This window comes from Ipomoea triloba, chromosome 14 (genome assembly GCF_003576645.1).
Source record: "Ipomoea triloba cultivar NCNSP0323 chromosome 14, ASM357664v1".
Taxonomy (NCBI): Eukaryota; Viridiplantae; Streptophyta; class Magnoliopsida; order Solanales; family Convolvulaceae; genus Ipomoea; species Ipomoea triloba.
In genome coordinates, this window is record NC_044929.1 from 21633448 (window position 1) to 21654531 (window position 21084).

General features: G+C 35.5%; 4 protein-coding genes across 4 annotated transcripts; 2 read left to right on the forward strand and 2 right to left on the reverse strand.

The window, feature by feature from the left end:
* Window positions 1–2620: 2620 nt before the first annotated feature.
* Window positions 2621–4477, reverse strand: LOC116003844 (cysteine-rich repeat secretory protein 55-like). Its single transcript, XM_031243782.1, has 2 exons — window positions 4044–4477; window positions 2621–3206 (listed from the first exon to the last, which is right to left on the reverse strand). Exons 1-2 carry the CDS (start codon window positions 4450–4452, stop codon window positions 2791–2793), a joined length of 825 nt encoding a protein of 274 aa, XP_031099642.1. The 5' UTR covers window positions 4453–4477; the 3' UTR covers window positions 2621–2790.
* Window positions 4478–7157: 2680 nt separating this feature from the next.
* On the reverse strand, window positions 7158–8986 carry LOC116004953 (cysteine-rich repeat secretory protein 55-like). Its single transcript, XM_031245156.1, has 2 exons — window positions 8555–8986; window positions 7158–7757 (listed from the first exon to the last, which is right to left on the reverse strand). The coding sequence occupies exons 1-2, from the start codon at window positions 8984–8986 to the stop codon at window positions 7386–7388; spliced, it is 804 nt and encodes a 267-aa protein (XP_031101016.1). The 3' UTR covers window positions 7158–7385.
* A 4039-nt stretch (window positions 8987–13025) lies between these two features.
* On the forward strand, window positions 13026–15278 carry LOC116005308 (ras-related protein RABA5b-like). The gene is made up of 2 exons (XM_031245578.1): window positions 13026–13539; window positions 14539–15278. The coding sequence occupies exons 1-2, from the start codon at window positions 13212–13214 to the stop codon at window positions 14862–14864; spliced, it is 654 nt and encodes a 217-aa protein (XP_031101438.1). The 5' UTR covers window positions 13026–13211; the 3' UTR covers window positions 14865–15278.
* A 1217-nt stretch (window positions 15279–16495) lies between these two features.
* Window positions 16496–19293, forward strand: LOC116005105 (cytochrome b561 and DOMON domain-containing protein At3g25290-like). Its single transcript, XM_031245348.1, has 3 exons — window positions 16496–17205; window positions 18009–18263; window positions 18708–19293. The coding sequence occupies exons 1-3, from the start codon at window positions 16582–16584 to the stop codon at window positions 19008–19010; spliced, it is 1182 nt and encodes a 393-aa protein (XP_031101208.1). The 5' UTR covers window positions 16496–16581; the 3' UTR covers window positions 19011–19293.
* Window positions 19294–21084: the final 1791 nt, after the last annotated feature.

A 21084-nucleotide genomic window follows, 5' to 3' on the forward strand; every position in this document is an offset into this window, starting at 1 on the left:
AAGCCGCAGAGCTAAAACAAGAGGAGGAGGAAGCTTAAACGGGAGGGGAAGGAAGCTGAAACGTGAGGTGGATGAAGAACACAACCAAGGGTAAAATAGTCTTGCTAAATCACTTTTTCTTCCCAATTATCCCGGAAAACAAAATCTGAGGGTTTAGTTCAGAATTTCTTTTCCATTGGAAAATGGGTTCCAATGAACCAAACGCTGGAACTATGCATTTTCCATTATTTGGAGGAAGTGTGTTTTCTTGGAAGTTATTTTCCTCCCAACCAAACATGGCCTAAGTATATATCTAAGGAAAGGTAAATTATGGACTCGATTGAGGGGGGTGACAATAATAATCAAATTTATAATCTTTTAGTATCAAATTCATGCATGTTCCACAAATAATTCTATTGTTATATCAGCAGTTGAGTTAAATATTAAGAAATTATATTTTTATTCTATATTTTTATAGAAAACATTATTTTCACCCGAATCTATTTATATAATACACACGTATGTATATTTTGTCTAAGGTAATAATTTTGTAGTAATTGTAGCACGTATATATGTGCTCAATTGAACCAAATCATCAAAAGAAATTGCATTTTTACCCGGCCACACGTTAGAAAAAACAAACCTTATCGGCTTATCTGACATGTATGCCTGTCGTCTCTCCCTAATCTCTGTGATCTCTCTTCTTTCATATCAAATATTTCTCGGCGAGATAACGCTGTCAGCGAGGGTTACCATAAGAAACTCTCATACTTTTCTGTCAATACATAAAGCACCCAATGAAGACACATTATTTGAGTTATATTTTACCCCTATCTTATTTGGTGCATATTCCGGTGTGTTTAATTGGGGAACTACTTAGGCTATATTTGGCAAACCTAGCTGAAAAGGTAGCTGAAAGTTAAAAAGTAGCTGAAAATTGGAAAGCTATAAGCTCGAAGCCGAAATCTGAATAGCTGTTAAGTTAGCTGTAATGCTTAAATGTGTTTGGTAAAATTAACTTTTTGATAAGTTGATAAATATAAAAAGACAAAAAAGGACATCGTCATACAATTTAAATAATTTTAAATTTAAATAGGTTTGTTTATATATTAAAATATAAAATAATGAAATAAATATATTTAAATAAAATATAAAGTAAGAACATATATTTGAAAATATACAAAGTAAAAAATATATATATATAATTCATAAGATTAGTTCATACAAAAATTAATGTTCAAACATAAATATCAAACTGAAATTACGATCAAACATAATGAAAAGAAAATGTCAAAAGGGTTTTAATTAAGAGAGGTAAATAATGTCATTTATTTAAAATAATAAGGATAAAAATGGAAAAAAATTAAAAACCTACTAGCTTATTTTGAAAAGCTACCCCAAATAGCGTTTCAAAATAAGCTCTTATTTAAAGCTACTAGCTTATTTTGAGAACATTACCAAACAGAGCTTATAGCTTATTAGTAGCTTAAAATAAGTTATAAGCTCCTAAATAAGCTCTGCCAAACAGAGCTTTAATGTGTTTTGTGTATAGTTAACGTGTGGTGATTTTGCAATGTAGTGGTGGATGGAAATTAAGTTGGGAAAGGTGATTTCCCGGGAATGCTATTCTCAAAGGGTGAAAGTTTTCAAAAATAACTTCCCGAAGTTATTTTTTTGTTACAGCTTTACAGCTTTCTCTGCAAAAAAGTAACCCATAAAACTAGAAATTGGAATAGACAAAGAAACAAGCAAAAATTAAAATCCAATAATAGACAAAGCAAAGGGAAACATGGGAAATAAATACACAGATCTGCAAGCAACAATTAAAACTAGTAAACAAAGCAAAGGGAAAACCAAAAAGAAAAGCACAGAAACTGCTGACTTTGTTCATCCCTGCTCACTAGTTTTGTGGCTTCAACTTCTTTCAATTCTCTAGACATCTAAAGATATATATATTCTCTCTTAAGCATGGATAGAAGGCTCTGCTTTGTTCTTCTTGTACTAGCTATTAACAGGTGCTATAGTGCAAAAAGATTTAGCAGCTGCTGACCTTATAAATCTATAAGGTCAGCAACTGCTAAATCTTTTTATACTACGACATCTACTAATAGCTAATTCAAGAAGAACAAAGTAGAGCCTTCTATCCATGCTTATGGAGAGAGAGAGAGAGAGAGTTGCTGCAAAATGGGACAAAATAAATATAGCAAAGGAAGAAAAGAAAAAGGTGAGGGAGACAATGCCGTTTGCTGATGTGGAGTTGGAGAACAACAAAGAGCAAAAGACAAATGACAAATGGGAAAGGAGGAAAAAAAAAAAAAAGAGTATAAAATTGGGAGAAAAGTGTTTAATTTAATGTAGAGTGAGTTTTGAGTATTATTTGAAGACAAAACTTATTGAAGGGGTATGTGTTTTTTAAAATAGGTGGTTATGTATATAAATTTATTCCAATATTAGAATCAAAAAATTATATTATACAGGCTCTATATAATATTTAAATAATAATAAGGGTTGAGAAAAATAATATGATTTTAGAAATTATTCTGTCACGATTCGCAATTTTTTTTGTAGTGAAAAATGAAAAATTACCGGGAACAATATAGAAGGATCAGAGAGAATAAGAGAAGAAATTGTAGAAATAACATGGAGAGAAAGAACTTCTTTCATTATAACTTTAAAGGGTACTATTACAAAAGAAATATATAGGCCTATATATAGGCAACCACCTTAACCTTTCTATACTCCAAAACACTTAAACCTATATTTATCCAGAAATACAGCAACTGTGACAATAGTAACACATTAATAAAATATTCAAGCTTTGTACTTATAAACTACGGTTGAACGGTAGTTCCTTTCGTCAAACGCGGCGGCGACGGTGGAGTTTACCGGCGAATCAATCGGAAAGTAAAAGGGATAAAGCTCATATCGGATATAGCAACTGGCATTTATAACCCGGCACCCCTTACTGTCTTTGCAGAAGCTTTGGAAATTGTCGCCGACGGCAATGGCGATGCACTGAGCACAGTCCACCGGAGCCAGGTCCTTAGTGCACTGCACCAGCGCGTACAAGTTCTGAAAAGCCGAGATCTTCCTCTTCCCTTTCCCCAGCCCTTGATTCTCCGGCGAGATGGCCTCTTTACTAATCTCACTCATCAGATTCCTCAGTTTCCGGCTGAACCCCTCCGGGTCCGACACTTGTCCGACGTTAGCCCACAAAACGTTATAACCTGTTTATACGCATAAATAATTGATGGTTTAATTAGTGGAGAGTCTAAGGGTTGTTATGTCATGGACCGAGTTCACATTGGAAGGTGGGCTTGGGTCTATGTTTACAATTTCATAACTCCATTATTCATAACTCCATATTTACACTTTCATAACTTCATATTCACAATTTCATGACTCTATGTTCACAATTTCATAACTCTATGTTCAACAGTATAATACAATTTTTTTTTGAAAACACGTATAATACAATTTTTGAATATATATAACAAAATTGTGAATATAGAGTTCAAAAATTATGAATATTGGGTAATATAATTTTGTATATTGAGATTTAAAATTGTGAAATATAGAGTTCTAAAATTGTGAAGTTCTAAAATTGTGAAAATAAACTCGGGTCAAAGTGGACCAGGTCCATAGCACAATTTGCCGGAAGAGAATTAATAGAATGTATTAACTACAGATATTGAATCTGAATGTTATTTTTGGATCAAAGTCTATAATGCAAGTTAAACTCTTATCCATATACTCTACTGTCAAGGACCTTGTGGTCCAGTGGCATCAAACCCTTCCCTTTATACGGAAGGTGGTGGGTTGGGTTCGAGCCTCAGGCAATACTGACTTTTGTGCTTCAATAGGTTGGGAAAGTAGTTATGAATCCATATACTCTACTTGACCCTCAAACCTCATAATAGTTACTTGACTCTTGTGATTCAATAGGTTGAGAAAGTAGTTATGAATCCATATACTCTACTGGACTTAATCGGTCATTCACCTGCCCAACAAGTATTAGTAATTTATTATAAATAGATGTATTGTATATGATATTACGTTGTTACCTGTGTCGACTTTTCCGAAGAAGGCGTCGGCGCTGTACCTGAGGAAGCAAAAGTCGTACCAAATCCTAGCGTCGCGCCCGCCGGCGGCGCAACGGTTTCCGATCTCCTTGCCGGCGTCTTGGAGGCAGGACGAGCAGTCTTTGGCGCTGACGTCACCTCTGCATTGAGCTAGGCCGTAGGCTTTGGTTCCCTGACCGCCGAGGGAGGCGGTGGCGAAGCCAGCTCGCGACGCGCCCGCCACCACGTTAGCTATCAGCTTTTGGACGGTCGCCGGCGTTGGGGAGTTGGTTGGGCTTTTGTCTGAGTTGCAGTAAGAATCCAAAGCGTCTGTGGATTTTACTGCGGTGAAAATGCTGCAGAAAATGGTGCAGCAGAAGGATGCAAGAAGAAGGTGGCGAAACAACCCCATGGATTGGCGTGAACTTATGTGCTTAGTAGTTGTAACTTATGTGCTTAGTAGTTGTTGAACTATATATAGTGTTTCATGGCCGAGGATTGTTAAGTGAGTGTAGCATAATTATCGAAAGTTACTAGTTCAGTTTCTTTGCAATTTACTTTAATTTCTTTTGTAATTTATGTTAGGGTCGGGATAGGCTGTTGCAGGAAGAGTCGAGTTCAATATTCTGTCATCCGATTGTAAGAACTATAATTTTTGGTATAGTAATAAACATTGTATCCTAGCTACAATTTATAGCGGGCTATTACAGAAAAATATGATCTATTCAATTCACGTTTTCAGGTAATAGTTGCGCATTTCCTTTTTGACTTTGAATATATAGGTCATGTTTGATAAATGGGTTTTAGCTGATTGGATTAGAGAGTATAACTAGTTGATAATATTAGTTGATTGTAGAAAGGTATTTGATAAATTAGCTGATAGTTGTTTGGTATAATTTCTTTTCTCAGAATTAAAAAAGTTCCTTTGAACAACTTTTTGAATTTTAACATTTTTAAAATTACAAAAAGTTGATTAATGAAACACTTATATTAATTTTATAACTAAGTCAAACAGTTAATAGTGGTCAGATAAATCGAAATTAATTGATAAGTTAACTATTTTACGAGACAGACCATAATATTCCATGGAAGACATTATTGTTGACATTTTCACTCTCGACAATTATGCAATTATTGTTAACCATTTTGGACCGAAATGGAATATTTAGTTTGTAGTGGCCTAGTATTCAATCAATCAAGCGAGTGCATGCATATGGCTTTAATTTAGTTGATGACAACTAATGTTATCATCCAATTGACTCAAGTCTACAAAAGTATTGGATTGGGGATTCAACTTGGGAGAAGTCTACAAAAAGATTGGTATCCAATCACCACTCTTTGTTTTATTGAAAAATTGACAACCGTTATATAAATGTGTGTTCTGAGTGAATTCAATTCACCTTTAAAATAAATCCAACTAAATTGCATATAGTTTATCAGTTCAAATCAAGAAAAGCAATAGACAATTCAATTCCCACACAGAGTCAAACTTGAAATATTGTAATTACTAAGCCCAACCGATCTGACACCAGTTCATGAATTAATGTAGTTAAACTTTTAAGAACTTCAAGCCATATAAATTAAAAAAAAAATACCAAATAACATTTGAAGGGGGTTCTTTAAAGAACACTTTACATTTTAAAAAACAGCATTTACAGCATTACCAACATGTACATCATAACATTTCTTTCATGTATCGATTTTATGACAAGGTAGTGCATTATTAAAGAACATAACACAGAGTAATAACATTATATATTGGCATATTGGTAATATATAATGTTTCATGGCAGACATTATTGTTGACATTTATCACTCAACAATGATGCAATTGTTAGTTGTTAGGCATTATATATGGATCGGAAATGGAATATTAGTGGTCTGGTATGTAGTTATCAGAATGCCTATTGAATTGCACTCAATCAACTAACTGAGTGCATATCTAGTAATATGAGCTACTGCTACCAAGCCTACCATGCATCCAATTGCATGGGAAAGCTTTAGGTTAATTAATTTGTTAAATTGTTTTCAACTTAACAAATAATTGTGATCAAAAGTTAATTTAGTAATATTTAATGGTTAAAAAATAAAGAAAAAATGATGGGTTGACAAATATTACAAACATCCTTATGTTTTGAACTCAGCACATTAAGTTTTGAATTTACACAAAATTAATATAATGTCACCATGTACACTCGAGATCAAATGCGAATTCAGGTAAAACATATATGCGGATTAATCATAATCATTGATCTTGCCAAAACCAACCGCCCAAAATGAACATGAATTTAAAAAATTAAAAAATAAAAAGCGATGACATTATGGTAATTTTGCGTATTGTTAAAAGCGTAAGATGCGTATTTTTAAAGTTTAACACACACCATTTTAACACTTAAGTGCGTAATCATCGATCAGCTTTACACTTGAAAACTTAGGGGATGTTTGGTTGGGTGGAAAATTTTTTTCCATGGAATTTGTTTTCATTAGAAGGGAGGAAAATAATGAATTTTGATGTTTGGTTCATGGAATTCATTAGAAAATGAAGTATTCCTCAAATTTGAGGAAAACAAAATCCTTGGTTGGAGCAAGGATTTTGTTTTCCATTGAAGATGGGAAGAAAAATGGGTATGGTTGGATTGTTTTGTCCCCTTGTGTTCTTTCATAATTATTCTTGTTTTTCTTAATTTGTAGGGACATATAAGTCTTTATACTTGTTATTCCTTACAATTCTAAATCTAACCAAACAACGAAATTAGTATTCCCAGTAATTTTTTCCACCAACCAAACAATGAAATAATTCATCTTCCTAGTAATTACTTTTCCATGGAATTTCAACTCCACTTCCCCTAAAATATTTTTCGCGAACCAAACGAACCCTTAAGGTACGTAATTGTAAAGCTTAAGGTACGTCATTTTAACACTTAAGGCCACTAGTTATACACTTAGGGTGCATAAGTTCTACACTTAAAGTGCGTCATTTTAATACTTAAGGTGTGTCATTTTTAACACTGAATATGCGTAATTTTAACACTTAAGATGCGCCATTTTAACACTCGATGTGCGTCATTTTAACACTTAACTTTTGTATTCTCAGGGAGTGCATTTTAAAAAAATATATATTATTAATTTGAACGATTTGATCTAGATTTAATTAACGGTTCAAATCTCACCACATGTTTCATAGGGAGACTCTCAGCATACCATAACATTTCATGCATCAATTTCATAAAAAGGAAGTATATTATGAAACAACATATAATACGAAGTACTAATTATTATAGGATATGATATAGCTGGCCGACCACCCTTAATTACGTCGTACCATGCATGCCGGATACCATCAATTCAATTCCGTTTGTGAACTACGGTTGAGCGGTAGTTCCTTGCTTCCCAGCCGGCGCCGGTGGATTTTTCCGGCGGATCGAGAGGGAAGTAAAAGGGATAAAGCTCATATCTAACATAGCAACTGCTATATAAAACCCGGCACCCTTTCTTCTCATTACAGAACCCCGGGAAGTTGTTCCCCACGGCAATGGCCAGGCACTGCGCACAGTTCACCGGCGACAAGTCCCGTGTACACTGCACTAGAGCATACAACGTTAGAAAATCCGACAGCTTCGTCTTCCCTTTGCCCAGTCCTCTGTTCTCCGGCACCACCGCCTCTTTACTGATCCCATCCACCAGATTCCCCAACTTCTTGTTGAAGCTCTCAGGGTCCTGTTAGATATAAATATAATCTAAGGATACTGAATAATGATTTATGAGAAACCTAACCTCATAGTAGTAGAAAATATTAGCTTAATATATACAGAGTAATATATAAGAAATCTGCTCAAATACAGTCGCACTTTTTCGCGCGGTCGGTGCGTTATGTTAACAAAATATATCACTATTAGTAAAATGCACAATAATAAAATGCACAAAAACATCTCATAACTCTCTTGTCCTAATTGTGCATTTTCAAACACTGTGTAGTGTATATTTGTATACATAGTGGTGCGTTTTTGGTGGTGTGTACTTAATGATGCATATTTGTGTTGTGCATTTTCTTAACACTAGTGGTGTATTTTGTTAATACTAGTGATATATACAGCACCAGGCATTTGAGCAAATTTTTATTAAGAAAAGCACAACAATAAAAATGCACAAAAACATCCGAATAACTCTCATGCCCCTAATTGTGCATTTTCAAACACTGTGTGGTGCATATTTGCATACTAGTGGTGTGTTTTTTGTGATGTGTTCCTAATAATGGTGCCCCCAATAACTTCCATGTACATAATTGTGCATTTTCAAACGTTGTGTGGTGCATATTTGCATATTAGTTGTGTGTGTTTTGGTGATGTGTAACTAATGGTGCCCCATATTTGTGTTCTGCATGCACTTTCTTAATATTAGTGGTGCATTTTGTTAACACTAGTGGTGTATACGGCACCGACTGCACTAGAAGAAGTCGCATCACTTAAACTCTGCTTTAATATATAAAATATATTATTAGAAAAAATCTTACACACCGTCACGTTGGCGACATTAGCGTACAGAATGCCGTACCCCGTGTCGACTTCTCCGAAGAATTCGTCGTCGGTGTACCGGAGGAAGCAATACTCGTACCAAATCCTGGAATCGACGCGGTCGGGGCAGCGTTTTCTGATCTCCTTAGCGGCTTCTTGGATGCAAGACGAGCAGTCCTTGGAGCTAACGTCGCCTCGGCACTGACCCAGACCGTAGATTTTGTTACCGGAGCCGCCGTACGCGGCGGTGGCGTAGCCAGCTTTCGACGCCGCTGGGACCAAATTGGTTAGCAGTTTAAGGATGTTTGTTGATGTTTGGGAGTTGAGGTTTTTGCTGGCGGTGTTGCAGAACAGACCAGAAGGGTCGGTGGATTGTGCAGTGAAAATGGTGCAGCAAAAGGAGGCAAGAAGAAGAAGGTGACGTAATAGCGCCATTGATTATTTGTGGTCGAACTATGTTGGTATCGTCGTATAATAAATAGTACTCCATCCGTCCTGTCTGGGTTGGTTAACGAGGATGGACTGAATTAAATTTTAATATAATTTTTTATAATATCAAATTTAGTACTAGTATAAAAAATTTATATATTTACAAATTATTCTAAAAATATTATTAAACAAAAAAATTAAATTTAAAAATAAGTAAAAAATACTAAAATAAATAAATAAGAAAGAGTTAATTTGACCCCTACATAGTAATTAGGATAGATAAAATGAGATAGAGGGTATAATATAATGTTCCATCGCAGCCATTGTTGACGCATATATGAATCCAAAAATGTCAACAAAGATGCAAGTTGATAGTCATTAATTTGGACATCATGGCTCGGACTGGAATAATAATTTTAGTTTGTAGTATTGCTTAGTTAGTTATTCCCAGCTCATGCATGTGGTCACAAGGGCAATTATTATTTTTTACTTTTCAAATCAATGCATAAAGAATAAAAAATAATAAGAAAAGAATCTATAATCCAAAAGACTAGTTCAACAATGTTGTGTATGTCTCATGTGTTAAGGAGAATAGCATATGTAAGAGCCTAGTAGAGGGTACATAGTAACGGAGCGCAATCATGAATTAAGAGTACGATACGCTAGTACAAGAGTAATTTTGTAAATTTGCATTACGATGGCCTATAAATATGATGCTTGTAACACTAGATATTTGATTATCAAAATTAATAAAAGATTTATTTGCTCTCGTGGTCGTAGAATCTAGATGCCTTTAAAAAAAAAAAATCTAGGTGAAGGAATTCTGACTTGGAATAATTGGTGGAAAGTAATGTCCCTGCATTAACTCTGATGTGGTACAAATATCTTTTGTTCCGTTTGGATATATGTGGTCACGAATTTTATGAAATGAAACACTATATTGTTACATATAATTAATTTCATCACTGCAGGTTAATAATAATATATAATGCAAAATTATAAGAATTAGATTATTGCAGTATAGCCAAAAGCTTTATGGTCAAGCGGCATGAAGTGATTCTTCCAAGTGGGAGGTATGGGTTCAAGCCCCTCAGTGGGGGCAATGTTGATTTTGTTGGGCTTCAGTAGGTTGAGAAAGTATATGGACAGATACTACATGTAACAGGGTCAATAGTATTCAAAAAAAAAAATTATTGCAGTATAAATTAAATATATAATTCGTGTTTTATTTAATAGCCAATTATCTCATATTTATCATAAAAATATATAGTGCCATCTTAAAATTTAAAAATTTTCATAATTATTTTCAATTTCTTGCAAGCACGAATAACCTAAATCATTTACGTTTAATAAACATTTTTAAAATTTAAATTGAAAAAACAACACTTTTCATGACTAAATTATATGAAAATAATATTTGTTTGTCCCTTAATTATGCTTGTTGTTAATTACTTTTGTACTTCAATTGTCTACGAAATGATTTTTTCACCTATTAGTTCTATTATTATTGTTTGGTTAAAAATCACTTTGTGAAAAAAATAGTTAAAATCACTTTGTAGATAATTGATGGACAAAAAATGATGATATTATAATCGAATGATTAAAAAAAGTGCTATTTTCCTATCATTTATGAAGGAAAGTATTATTTTCCTCATTTTTAAAAAATAATTTGTTTACATGGAATTAAATTAAAAAGAGTTATTACCCATGGGTAGTAAGTAAAATGGCATGGCAGGCTTCCTTTATAACTAGCCCTAGTATACGAGGTTTGAATATATCTTGATGCTTGAGAAAATTCGTGGTCAAACAAACAAACAAAGGGGTATTATTGATTTAAATGAAATTCGAGAGTTTAATGTGCAAGTTAAATAATCAAAAGCTAAGAGTATAATTATTGTTTTTAATTCTTTAATGGTTTAGGACTTTAAGGGTTTTAAAGAAAAAAAAAAAAGTATACTTACTGTTATTCACATGCATGGTAGGTAAGATTTCAAAGAAGAAATTAAATGAATTGGAGATTTGGAACACATGAACTTGGGCTACGCTTTGACGCTCCAATGCTATGGTTTATTGATTAGATCATTAAATATACATACATATGTATATAGAGAGGGGTAGGTTTCCATACGGACAGAATTTTCAGTGTGACCGTGTGATTACTCACCATTAGGTATGTTTTTTTTTTTTAGGTGTATTTGTGCATTTTATTATGGTGTATAAACACTGTGCAGTGCATTTATGCATACCTAATAGTATAATCCATACCGGTAGCATGAAAAGTCCTATCCGCATTTGATCCAGTATGTATATGTGTGTCTATATGGTGACCAAAAAAAAAAAAGAGGAAAACAAGAAGCTGCATAAATATAGATCAAATCACACTAATAGGGTCGATCTGCAAACATTGTCGAAATCCTTCGGGTTTTTTGAAAAAAATGAAGACACAATTGAAATTCATCATGATGTGTAACTATCCAGACATCCAGTCTATACAACTAGTAAGTATTAACCTCCCTAAAATGTGTCAATTTGAATAATGTTGGCCTCAATCGATGTAATAACTCTCTTATTGCATGAAAAAGATGAACTTGGGAATTCTTTGCACTTGTGCTGTCAAAATTATCTAATCCAACTCATCTTAACCTTTCTCACAACCAAGTTGCAAATCATAATACACAGCTCACAACTAAGTTTGAAACTTTTGTTAATTTGTATTTTTTAAAAATACTACTGACTCTATTACAACACAATATTTATTCATAACTACTTTCTCAACCTATTAAAGCACAAAGAGTGAATATCACATCAATTGGTAATTTGTATTTAATTATACTATTTGACTATATATAGGAAAAAAAAAACCCACACGACCCTACGGTGCCATGTTAACTTGTCTATTAGTTGGCAATTGTCAACCACTTTCTAGTACTTCTTCATTGACTATCAAGAAAGCATCTAATCTTATGCAGTCAATTTTTTTAGATTAAATTTTATAATTGGTTAAAATTACATAAAAGGTTCAATTCTTATATTAAATTACAAAATCTAAAATTATTTCTTTTGACCATAAAATAATGTTCTTTTCACCCAAACATCATATATACAATATATTACATAATAACATAAACAAATCAATCACCTTATAAAACGAATTTCTAACACATATCAAAAAAGAAATTATAACTTGAACAAGTTGTTGAGATTTCACTAAGTAATGTTTAATATTAGAATTTAAACCTTAAAATTATCATTATTGATTTTACGACTTTGACAACTGATGACTTGCCAACACAAATAATTAAAGAATAAAATGAAATTTATTTAAAAGTACTTGACAAACCAAGAGCTATTTTATTGCCTTTCAAATAAAGATGAATATCTCATTTACATACCATTTTTCAAAGTATATATATATAGCTTAAAGTATCAATTATGGGCTCAAACTGAATATGAGAAGTAGATTACCCCAAATCAAAGATTCTAATTACAAGTTAAGTTTCTTTATGTATTCTAATTACAAGTTAAGTTTCTAAAACATAAAGAAAGTAATATCCAAAACAATAAGGAAAACGATATCTTAAAACTAACTCAAAAATCTTTTATATATACTTCTCATAAATGAGATAATAATGTGTCACTCAAGTTTCAAACTATACTGAATTTGGACTGACATAACGTGTCCCTCAAATTTCAAATTATATTGGACTTAGGCTGTCCACTGGAACCGAGTCCGATCGAATACTAAATCGTTTGAGCACTATTGACTTTGTTACAATGCAGTATTTATTCATATCTACTTTCTCAACCTACTGAAGCACACAAAATCAATAATGATTGATTTTTTTTGTTTGACTATAAATTGTTTAAAATTCAAACCCAAGACCTAGTGTTTTAATTCCACTAACGAGACAATAATTATGGGAAAGAAAAGGTTTAAATAAAAACAATTGGGTGTAATTAAACTAACTAAATATTCAGACATTGCAAATGGTAATCCGGCGCAGGAAAAGACGCGAATGAATGCGGTAATCGCGGAGAGGAATCAGCTAAATTCACTCTTCTGTAATCTATATAGAAAACGAGCTAATTAAAGATTAAAGCGAATTTAGAAACCCCTTTTTTCGTCAATCGTTGATTCCTTTCCTTACAGATAAAGATTCCTAGCTACTGCATTTACTCTCTCTGCAACCCAAAACTTCAGAGCCAAAAGAGAGAGAGAGAGAGAGGGGAAATGGAGGAGGAAGAAGGGGAAGAGTACCTTTTCAAGATCGTAGTAATCGGCGACTCAGCGGTGGGCAAATCCAACTTGCTATCGCGATTCGCGAGGGACGAATTCGACCACAACTCCAAAGCCACCATTGGAGTGGAGTTCCAGACGCAGGTAGTGGAAGTCGACGGGAAAGAGGTGAAAGCGCAGGTGTGGGACACCGCTGGCCAAGAACGGTTCCGCGCCGTCACGTCGGCGTACTACAGGGGCGCCGTCGGGGCCCTCATTGTCTATGACATCACACGGAGGATAACTTTTGAGAACATCAAACGCTGGCTCGAAGAGCTCAACAGTATGCCCATCCAAATCCCTCGTTTCTGTCTTTCTGCTTTGAATTTGTTTCTCTGTGCTTTAATTTTGGATCTGGGTAGTTTGGGAATACTTAAAGCTGCTAGCTTTACTTGATCTTGAATTCTTCTTTCCTAATTGACCTAAATTGGGCTGCATTTCATTAACCTGAGTATATATAAACAATTCTTCAGCTAGTCTTTATTTGGTTCTCTGTTATTTACCATTATAGATTTAATAACTCATCTTGTCTTGGTTGAGAAATTCTTAGATGTGTAATTGTCTGATTAGCTGTTCAGGTATGGTTGAATTCAGAACAAGAACATGATTTTATTTTATTTTTTTTTTAATTTTGTGAGTGAGAAATTGGCAGTTGAGTTGAGGGGATTTTGTATATTGATCTGAAAACATGGCAGCTGTGGATGTGTTGGAGTTAGAATCCATAATTCACTGATGATTATACCTGTTTCTGGATTCTACAGCTTCTAGTTTTGATTCTCAAACATGGCAGTTGTGGATGGTAGCCATATTTGTGAAAGATTTTGCCAGCTCTATCTCAATTCTATTGTTTTGTATGTCTCATATGATAGTGTTGAACGGAGGCACATTGCTGAACTACATAAATTTTCTTTTACTTTCTATCATTGTTTTCGGTTTTTGTTCTCGTTCATCTCAGCATCTATAGTAGCTAATTAGTTGCATTATAGAGCATTTTCATCTCTCTCTGCACAGCTTTTTTGTTGGTAGTGCTAAACAGGGTAGTTGATGCCTTTTTGTGACCAATAAGCTGTCTGAAAAATGAGGAAGACTTTGATTTCTATTTTGTTTCAGTTCTTAATAGACGTTGCCCTCGGTTTATTACCTTTTAACGGTTCAAAATAGCTTCGGGTGTTTGTTATTCTGTCTTTGTGCAGTCTAAAGTTTCAACCTTTCCTTGTGCGTGTTTGTGTGTTCTTGTATGACCTTAGGGAGTTTATTAACAATTGGCAGAATGATGGTGCAGCTCATTGTGATACTACGGTGGCAAGGATGCTGGTTGGAAACAAGTGCGATTTGGAGAGCATTCGAGACGTGAGCGTGGAAGAGGGCAAGCTCCTTGCGGAAGAGGAAGGATTGTTCTTCATAGAGACGTCCGCCCTCGACTCCACCAACGTCAACACCGCCTTCGAGATTGTCATTCGTGAGATCTACAAGAACGTTAGCCGGAAGCTGCTCAACTCCGACTCCTACAAGGCCGAGCTGTCCGTCAACCGGGTTAGCCTCGCGAATGGAGCTGACATGTCGAAGCAAAACAGGAGCAGCTACGCGTGCTGCTCCTCGTCCTCGTAATTTTTGTTTTGTTCTCCCACGTTGTTTTAGCAGTTAGACATTTGGGTCCCCATGTTTATTCTTTGATGAATTAGGGCAATGAGGGCCTCTGAGGTTTGCCTTATGGAATGGCATATTTATGTATGTTTCTTGGTCAGGCCAGTGAAGTTTTAAAGATGCAGCAGAACAAGTTAACATGCACTCTGCAGTATTCTTGTTTATTTGGAGTTGGTATATGTGAATTTCTTGGTGATATTGTCCGCTCTAACTCGGCCTGGTCTTGTTAGGAAGTGTCAAACGTGTCAACTCATAGATTTATCGTCTCTTTCGAATTGACTCTGCGAGTCTATAACCAATAGTTATACCATTGGCTCGGATTCATTTTGTAAGGCGGACATGTGTTTATTTACATACTAAAGGTTCACAATTTCACAATTTTCAATTTCAGTATGTAAATTGTGTATTTTGAACCTAGGTCTACCTTACAAGGTGGACCCAACAGAATAATTTGCCATCTATAACATATCTATTGGTTTTGTTAATATAAACCTTTTATTAGGGTCAGTCTATTGACTTTTAAAAAAAAAAAACATTACGAGACGTAAGTGAAATATGTTCTAAAACCAGTTACAAATGCCATTAAAAATATGAATAATGCCTACTAAAAGATCTATAGATATTGATTGACGGTATTTTTTAAGATCTTATATAACCTTTCAAAACAAACTTACAAATACTAAACACCTATCTAGCACTTGATCAAGGAAATACATAAGACCAAAGACAAGCTTACAAGACTTAGACAAACATGAGTTGATTCAAATTTCATCCTAAAAAAAGTAAAATAATCATAAGAAGACATGAAACCTACATGTCATCTTCCACTCCTAAATCATGTTATATCCGTGATCTCTTTTAGTCAATCCCAATATCCTCATGCCCCTTTACTATTCCCCGCACAATCCTTGCTTACCATTCGCCTTCTTAATTTTTCATTAGCCAATCTTAATGATGCACATGTTAATATATATCAATCAAATAGTGTTATGTTATTGATGGTGAAAATCATACTAGGAGTAAGTCTAGATCTTTACTATTGTTAGTTCGAGATACTCGGTAATATATAACAAAGCAGATCGAGTAATTGATCAAAAGGAATTGAATAGATTTGACTAGTTCTAAAACTATTAGATAATGTAATGACGAGACTTAGAATAAGAAGGAAACGTTTAAATGAGCATGACCGTAGGTTATTTATAGTAACTTCAACGATCAATTTCACGATGACAAGTCACAAATTGAGCTAACTAAGTAAACTCTGGTTGGTGGACGCGGTCATTTGGTCAGGTGGTACATCAATGCTATTAGATGGCTACAGAAGCCTAATTCAACAATGCGGTAGACATAGGTTAACTTAAACAGATCAGTGAATCCATCGACCAATCCAAGTCGATTTGATACCTCATAGTGCTAATCTCTTAGCTTGATTGGTTCCCTTGTTTAGATTATTGAAACAATTAGTTGCCTTATAAGTTATAACCTATTAATTTTTTTTTTAAATTACAAAGTAATCAATAATAAAAAAAAAGTAATGAACTTTGAAGTGTTTTGAACTAAAAAGTAATTATATTAGTGGTTTGGGCGCTGAAAGAATTTAAAAAGTAATATTAAAGTTAAGTTCTTTATCAAAGCAAAATCCTCCAATCTTCTTTCTTCCATTCCCGGAGCTTCATCGGCAATGGCTCCGGCGACACCCTCCGTCGTTTCCCTAACGCTTTTACTCTCGCTCATCGCTTCTCTAATCTCGCCGGCGGCGTCGCAGACCTGTTCGTCTCAGACCTTCGCCAACAACAAGCTCTACGCTCACTGCAACGACCTCCCTACCCTCGGCGCCTACCTCCACTGGACCTACAACCCGCCGGAATCCACTCTCTCCGTGGCGTTCGTCGCCGCGCCGGCGAAGCCCGAGGGCTGGATCTCGTGGGCGCTCAACCCCACGGGCTCCGGGATGATTGGGGCCCAGTCGCTCATCGCGTTCCGGGATTCCAAGGGAGGAATGGCGGTGAAGACGTACAACATAACCTCGTACGCTATCGTGGAGTCCGAGGTGTGGTTCCGAGTGAAAGAGGCGACCGCGGAGTCCTCCGGCGGCGCGATGCGGCTGTTCGCCACCGTGGTGCTGCCGGAGAAGGGGAAGACCACGTTTAACCATGTTTGGCAGGTTGGGTCCTCCGTCACCGGCGGCGTGCCCGACAAGCACGAGTTTAAGCCGGCGAATTTGAACTCCAAAGGAAGCATCGATTTGTTGAAAGGAGAGAGCAACGCCGACACCTCCGGCGATTCTAGGATCAAGAAAAGGAATGTGAGTTTTTGGTTTTTGTTTTTGTTTTTTTTTTTTTTTCCTAGGTTGAGTACTAGGTAAATTCGATCTTGCGGAGGTAAACCAGCCTAATTTACCTCTTCCAATCAGGAAAGCTAATAGACCGCTCGTGTTAGAAGTTGAACTTAAAACCTCGTGGTCAGACCAAAAAGGCTAATAAGTTGCTCGCTTGGAGTTGAACTTTAAGTTACGGAGTTAAAAATTGTGTTTAAGCTTTCCCTATTAGATTTCCCTTTGTCTTATAAGTACATTATGAGTTCAAAAATCAAATCTTTGGGAGATAATTAAGAAGAAAGCCAAAAAGGTGACATTTTTGGTCCTTAACAATTCACAAACATGGGTTTGGGGTTTAAACTTGATGGTAAGTTACACTTCTCCTAAGCAATAAAATTAAGATTTGATAAATTAAGGAGCAATCTCAGTCAAGTTAGTCTGTTGACTTGATAACCACAAGGTTAATTACAAGTTCGACTCCCAGTAGAAGTGGCGTGTTGCTCGATCAGCATCATCTTCAAACACCATGATCTTTAAAATTTTGTGTGGTGGGGAATGGATGTAAGAGTGTCACATTTTGGAAAGTTATCTAAAATGAAATGAAGGGATGGGATGTAATACTGTTTCTTGTTTGTTTTCTATAGTAATTTGTTTTGATTCTCCTGCTCAAGAATTATAGATGAATACAAAGTTAAGAACATGACAGAAATATGGGCATCTGAACAACTAAGCCAGGCAGAAATTAACCTTGAAACAACAATATAATAATAACACTGCAACTTGTGTGACAGATTCATGGGATACTGAATGCTGTTAGCTGGGGGATTCTGTTCCCAGTTGGGATCATAATTGCAAGGTACTTAAGAACATTCCAGTCTGCAGATCCAGCATGGTTTTATCTTCATGTTGCTTGCCAGATTTGTGCTTATGCCATTGGAGTTGCTGGCTGGGCAACTGGTCTGAAGCTAGGAAGCCAGTCCAAGGGTGTTCAGTACACTGATCATCGCAATCTCGGGATTTCTCTCTTCTGTCTTGCAACACTTCAGGTAACTTTGCTTCGATTTCTACTCATCAAATGCCTCATTTTACTTGCTTCAATTCTGATATGAATTGAACAACCTTATGAACATTACATTCTTGAACTACTTTTGTTGGATAGAGGCCTGAAAGGGCCAAGTCTAGCACTCTGTCTCTCGAGAATGTGGCAGTATATAGGAAAATAAAATTACACCTTCGATACGAGCTATAGTTTTAGGCGTTATGGTAAGCGTTTGATCCTAATACTTGGTATCAAAGCCAGATCACGGGTTCGAGTCAAACTATGCAGTTAAGGCTAACAGGTACTGAGAGGGGAATTGTTGGGCAGAGGCCCGAAGGGTCAAGTCCACACCTTGCCTCCCGAAAATGTGCACTTCTGATGCATATTAACTATGCTGTGTTTTGGACTAGTTCTGATGCATATTGTGCTGTGTTTTTGGCTCTGGGGATAGATGTTTTCCTTGCTGTTGAGGCCAAAGAAGGATCACAAGTACAGGTTTTACTGGAACATCTACCACTATGGGATTGGCTACTCAGTTCTTGTTCTTGGCATCATCAATGTGTTCAAAGGGCTTCACATACTGGACCCTGCAAAGAAATGGAAGTCTGCTTACATTGTTGTGCTTGTAGTGATGGGAGGGATTGCTCTGCTGCTCGAAGCGATAACCTGGATAGTCGTGCTACGACGAAAATCTAACAAGTCCACCAAACCATACGACGGGTATGACAATGGCGAGGCCAGGCAAGCGCCATGACGATGAAATTCTCGTAGGTAAATCAATGAGGACAGTGATTGATTGTGCCATTTAGGGCTTGCCCTAGTCTCTACTTGTATCTTTGTAAACCTCATTTTGCAGGAATTCATCCTTTAGTAAGTTAAAGTAGTTTATAGTGTATAATATTCATGTATTTTGATAGTTTTTCATGTCCACTCCTTTGTGTATCAAACTGGCTGCCAGCTTTGGGCATTGATTTGGTGATGGCCAAAAGCATTTAATCAAGAATATAATCAAGTGTCATCATTCCATTTCCCCAACATTTAAGGAAGACATAATAATGCTTTGCTTTTGCTCCTTTTTTTCCTTACTATATGCATGTTTATAGGACATATGTTTCATGCAAAAGTGAATTACCATGATTTTTTTGCATATATATATCATATGATATCTCTACGACTGTAAAACCAATTTAAATTTGGTTCGAGTTTAGCCAACATAATTTGACTCTTACTTGAGGGAAGACTTGACCCACAGTTTTATAACATAGCGCAAAGCCGCAACCTTATTACAAGAGTCAACCGTTCAGCCTTACAATTGCATTAGCAATTAAGTACTCTTACTTGAGGGAAGACAAGACTTGACCCACAGTTTTCAGCCTTACACTTGCATTAGCAATTCAGGAGTACACTTATCAAGTGCCCTAAACTGTTGAGTTCAAAATTTGAATCTTACTCGAAAGAATATTCGACCAAGAGTTTTATAACATAACGCACTCTTACAATACTCAATCTTTCAACCTCACAGTTGCATTAGTAATTTAGCAGTGCGCTTACCAAGTGCCTCAAGCTTTTGAGTTCAACTATGATTTAGAGAGTTGTCCAATTAGGCATGGGGAGGGGGTGGTCCATACCATTGTTGCTTTTGTTTCTCTTTGCTCTTTCACTTTCATCACAGCCTACCTTTGTTGTTTTTATTCCTATAATACTTATGCCATTGTTGATGGGGATTCCTTTATGGTTTGATTGAATGATTGTTTTTCCTCATTACACTATGAGCATGCTTCCCTTTTCCCTGGCTGGTTGTTAGGCAGTCTTCTCAACCCAAAATTGTGTCATTTCTAATTTACTTTTTCTTCTTTTGGTGATGCATATAGAAAACCAACACCCATGAATAGGAGTTGAGTGTTCAAATAGAACACTAGCATCACACCATCACATGATCCAATGGTAAAGATCTATTGATGATCTCATCTACAAATTTTATTCCCAATATAATGCTTTTTGAAATTGGATGGGTATCTCAAAAATTTTATTCCCTAGCTTTTTTCAATGGTTATCTCATGCTTTTGAAATGGGCATCTCCCATCAAGTCAAAACTTTTAGTTGTGAATTCAAATATAACTAAAAACAATGATATAATGAGGTTTTATAATCGTTTCATACTTCCGGTGTATTTGAGAATTGGGAGAACAATCAGAGTAATTGAAGCAATTCACCATTAGGATCATTTAAATAAATTGGACATGAAGTAATTGGAGTGATTCACTTCTTCAATTTCAAAACTTTTAATTGAAAGAGTAAGATTTAGTGAAAGCAGTATAATTTTTTTTAATCTCACGTCATAATTCTAATTGTTCTTATTTCATTATTTTCCTAAACAAGCCATTGTAGAGCTAACAAACTTCTATTACTTGAGATGTTGTGTGTTGAATTGTCCTGGCATAATCACTAGGTGTTAGTTTCATCTCATAAGGCTAGATTTTAACAGACGCCATCTTTAGAACATCTCGATCACACACTTAAAAAAAATATAATACATCGTATATGTTCACCCATTTTGTAACATCGTATCTCTTGTCACGCTTTCAACAACATCAAAGTATATTCATATTTAATAATAATGATATAAATATGGTTTGAACATTGAACATACATGTGGAATGAAAGAGATGGAGAAAGCAAAGGTGCATAAGTCAAAGGAAGAACAATTAAGCTTGAAGTAGTTCTCTTAATTAAATTGGGTAGGGCCACAATACCTGCCGTCTTAATGGGAGTGAAACTTGCAAATACAGTCCCCCTTAGTCCCCTTAGATGACGGGTTAGGCTAAAAG

Bases quoted from the DNA above. Each gene is read 5' to 3' on its own strand.
- LOC116003844 (XM_031243782.1), bottom strand. From the start codon at position 4,452: ATGGGGTTGTTTCGCCACCTTCTTCTTGCATCCTTCTGCTGCACCATT. The intron at 3,207-4,043 runs GTAACAACGTAA...GCGTATAAACAG, and splicing joins CTTCGGAAAAGTCGACACAG to GTTATAACGTTTTGTGGGCT.
- LOC116005105 (XM_031245348.1), top strand. From the start codon at position 16,582: ATGGCTCCGGCGACACCCTCCGTCGTTTCCCTAACGCTTTTACTCTCG. The intron at 17,206-18,008 runs GTGAGTTTTTGG...CTTGTGTGACAG, and splicing joins CTAGGATCAAGAAAAGGAAT to ATTCATGGGATACTGAATGC. The intron at 18,264-18,707 runs GTAACTTTGCTT...CTCTGGGGATAG, and splicing joins TCTGTCTTGCAACACTTCAG to ATGTTTTCCTTGCTGTTGAG.
- LOC116005308 (XM_031245578.1), top strand. From the start codon at position 13,212: ATGGAGGAGGAAGAAGGGGAAGAGTACCTTTTCAAGATCGTAGTAATC. The intron at 13,540-14,538 runs GTATGCCCATCC...ATGATGGTGCAG, and splicing joins CTGGCTCGAAGAGCTCAACA to CTCATTGTGATACTACGGTG.
- LOC116004953 (XM_031245156.1), bottom strand. From the start codon at position 8,986: ATGGCGCTATTACGTCACCTTCTTCTTCTTGCCTCCTTTTGCTGCACC. The intron at 7,758-8,554 runs GTGTGTAAGATT...TATATCTAACAG, and splicing joins CTAATGTCGCCAACGTGACG to GACCCTGAGAGCTTCAACAA.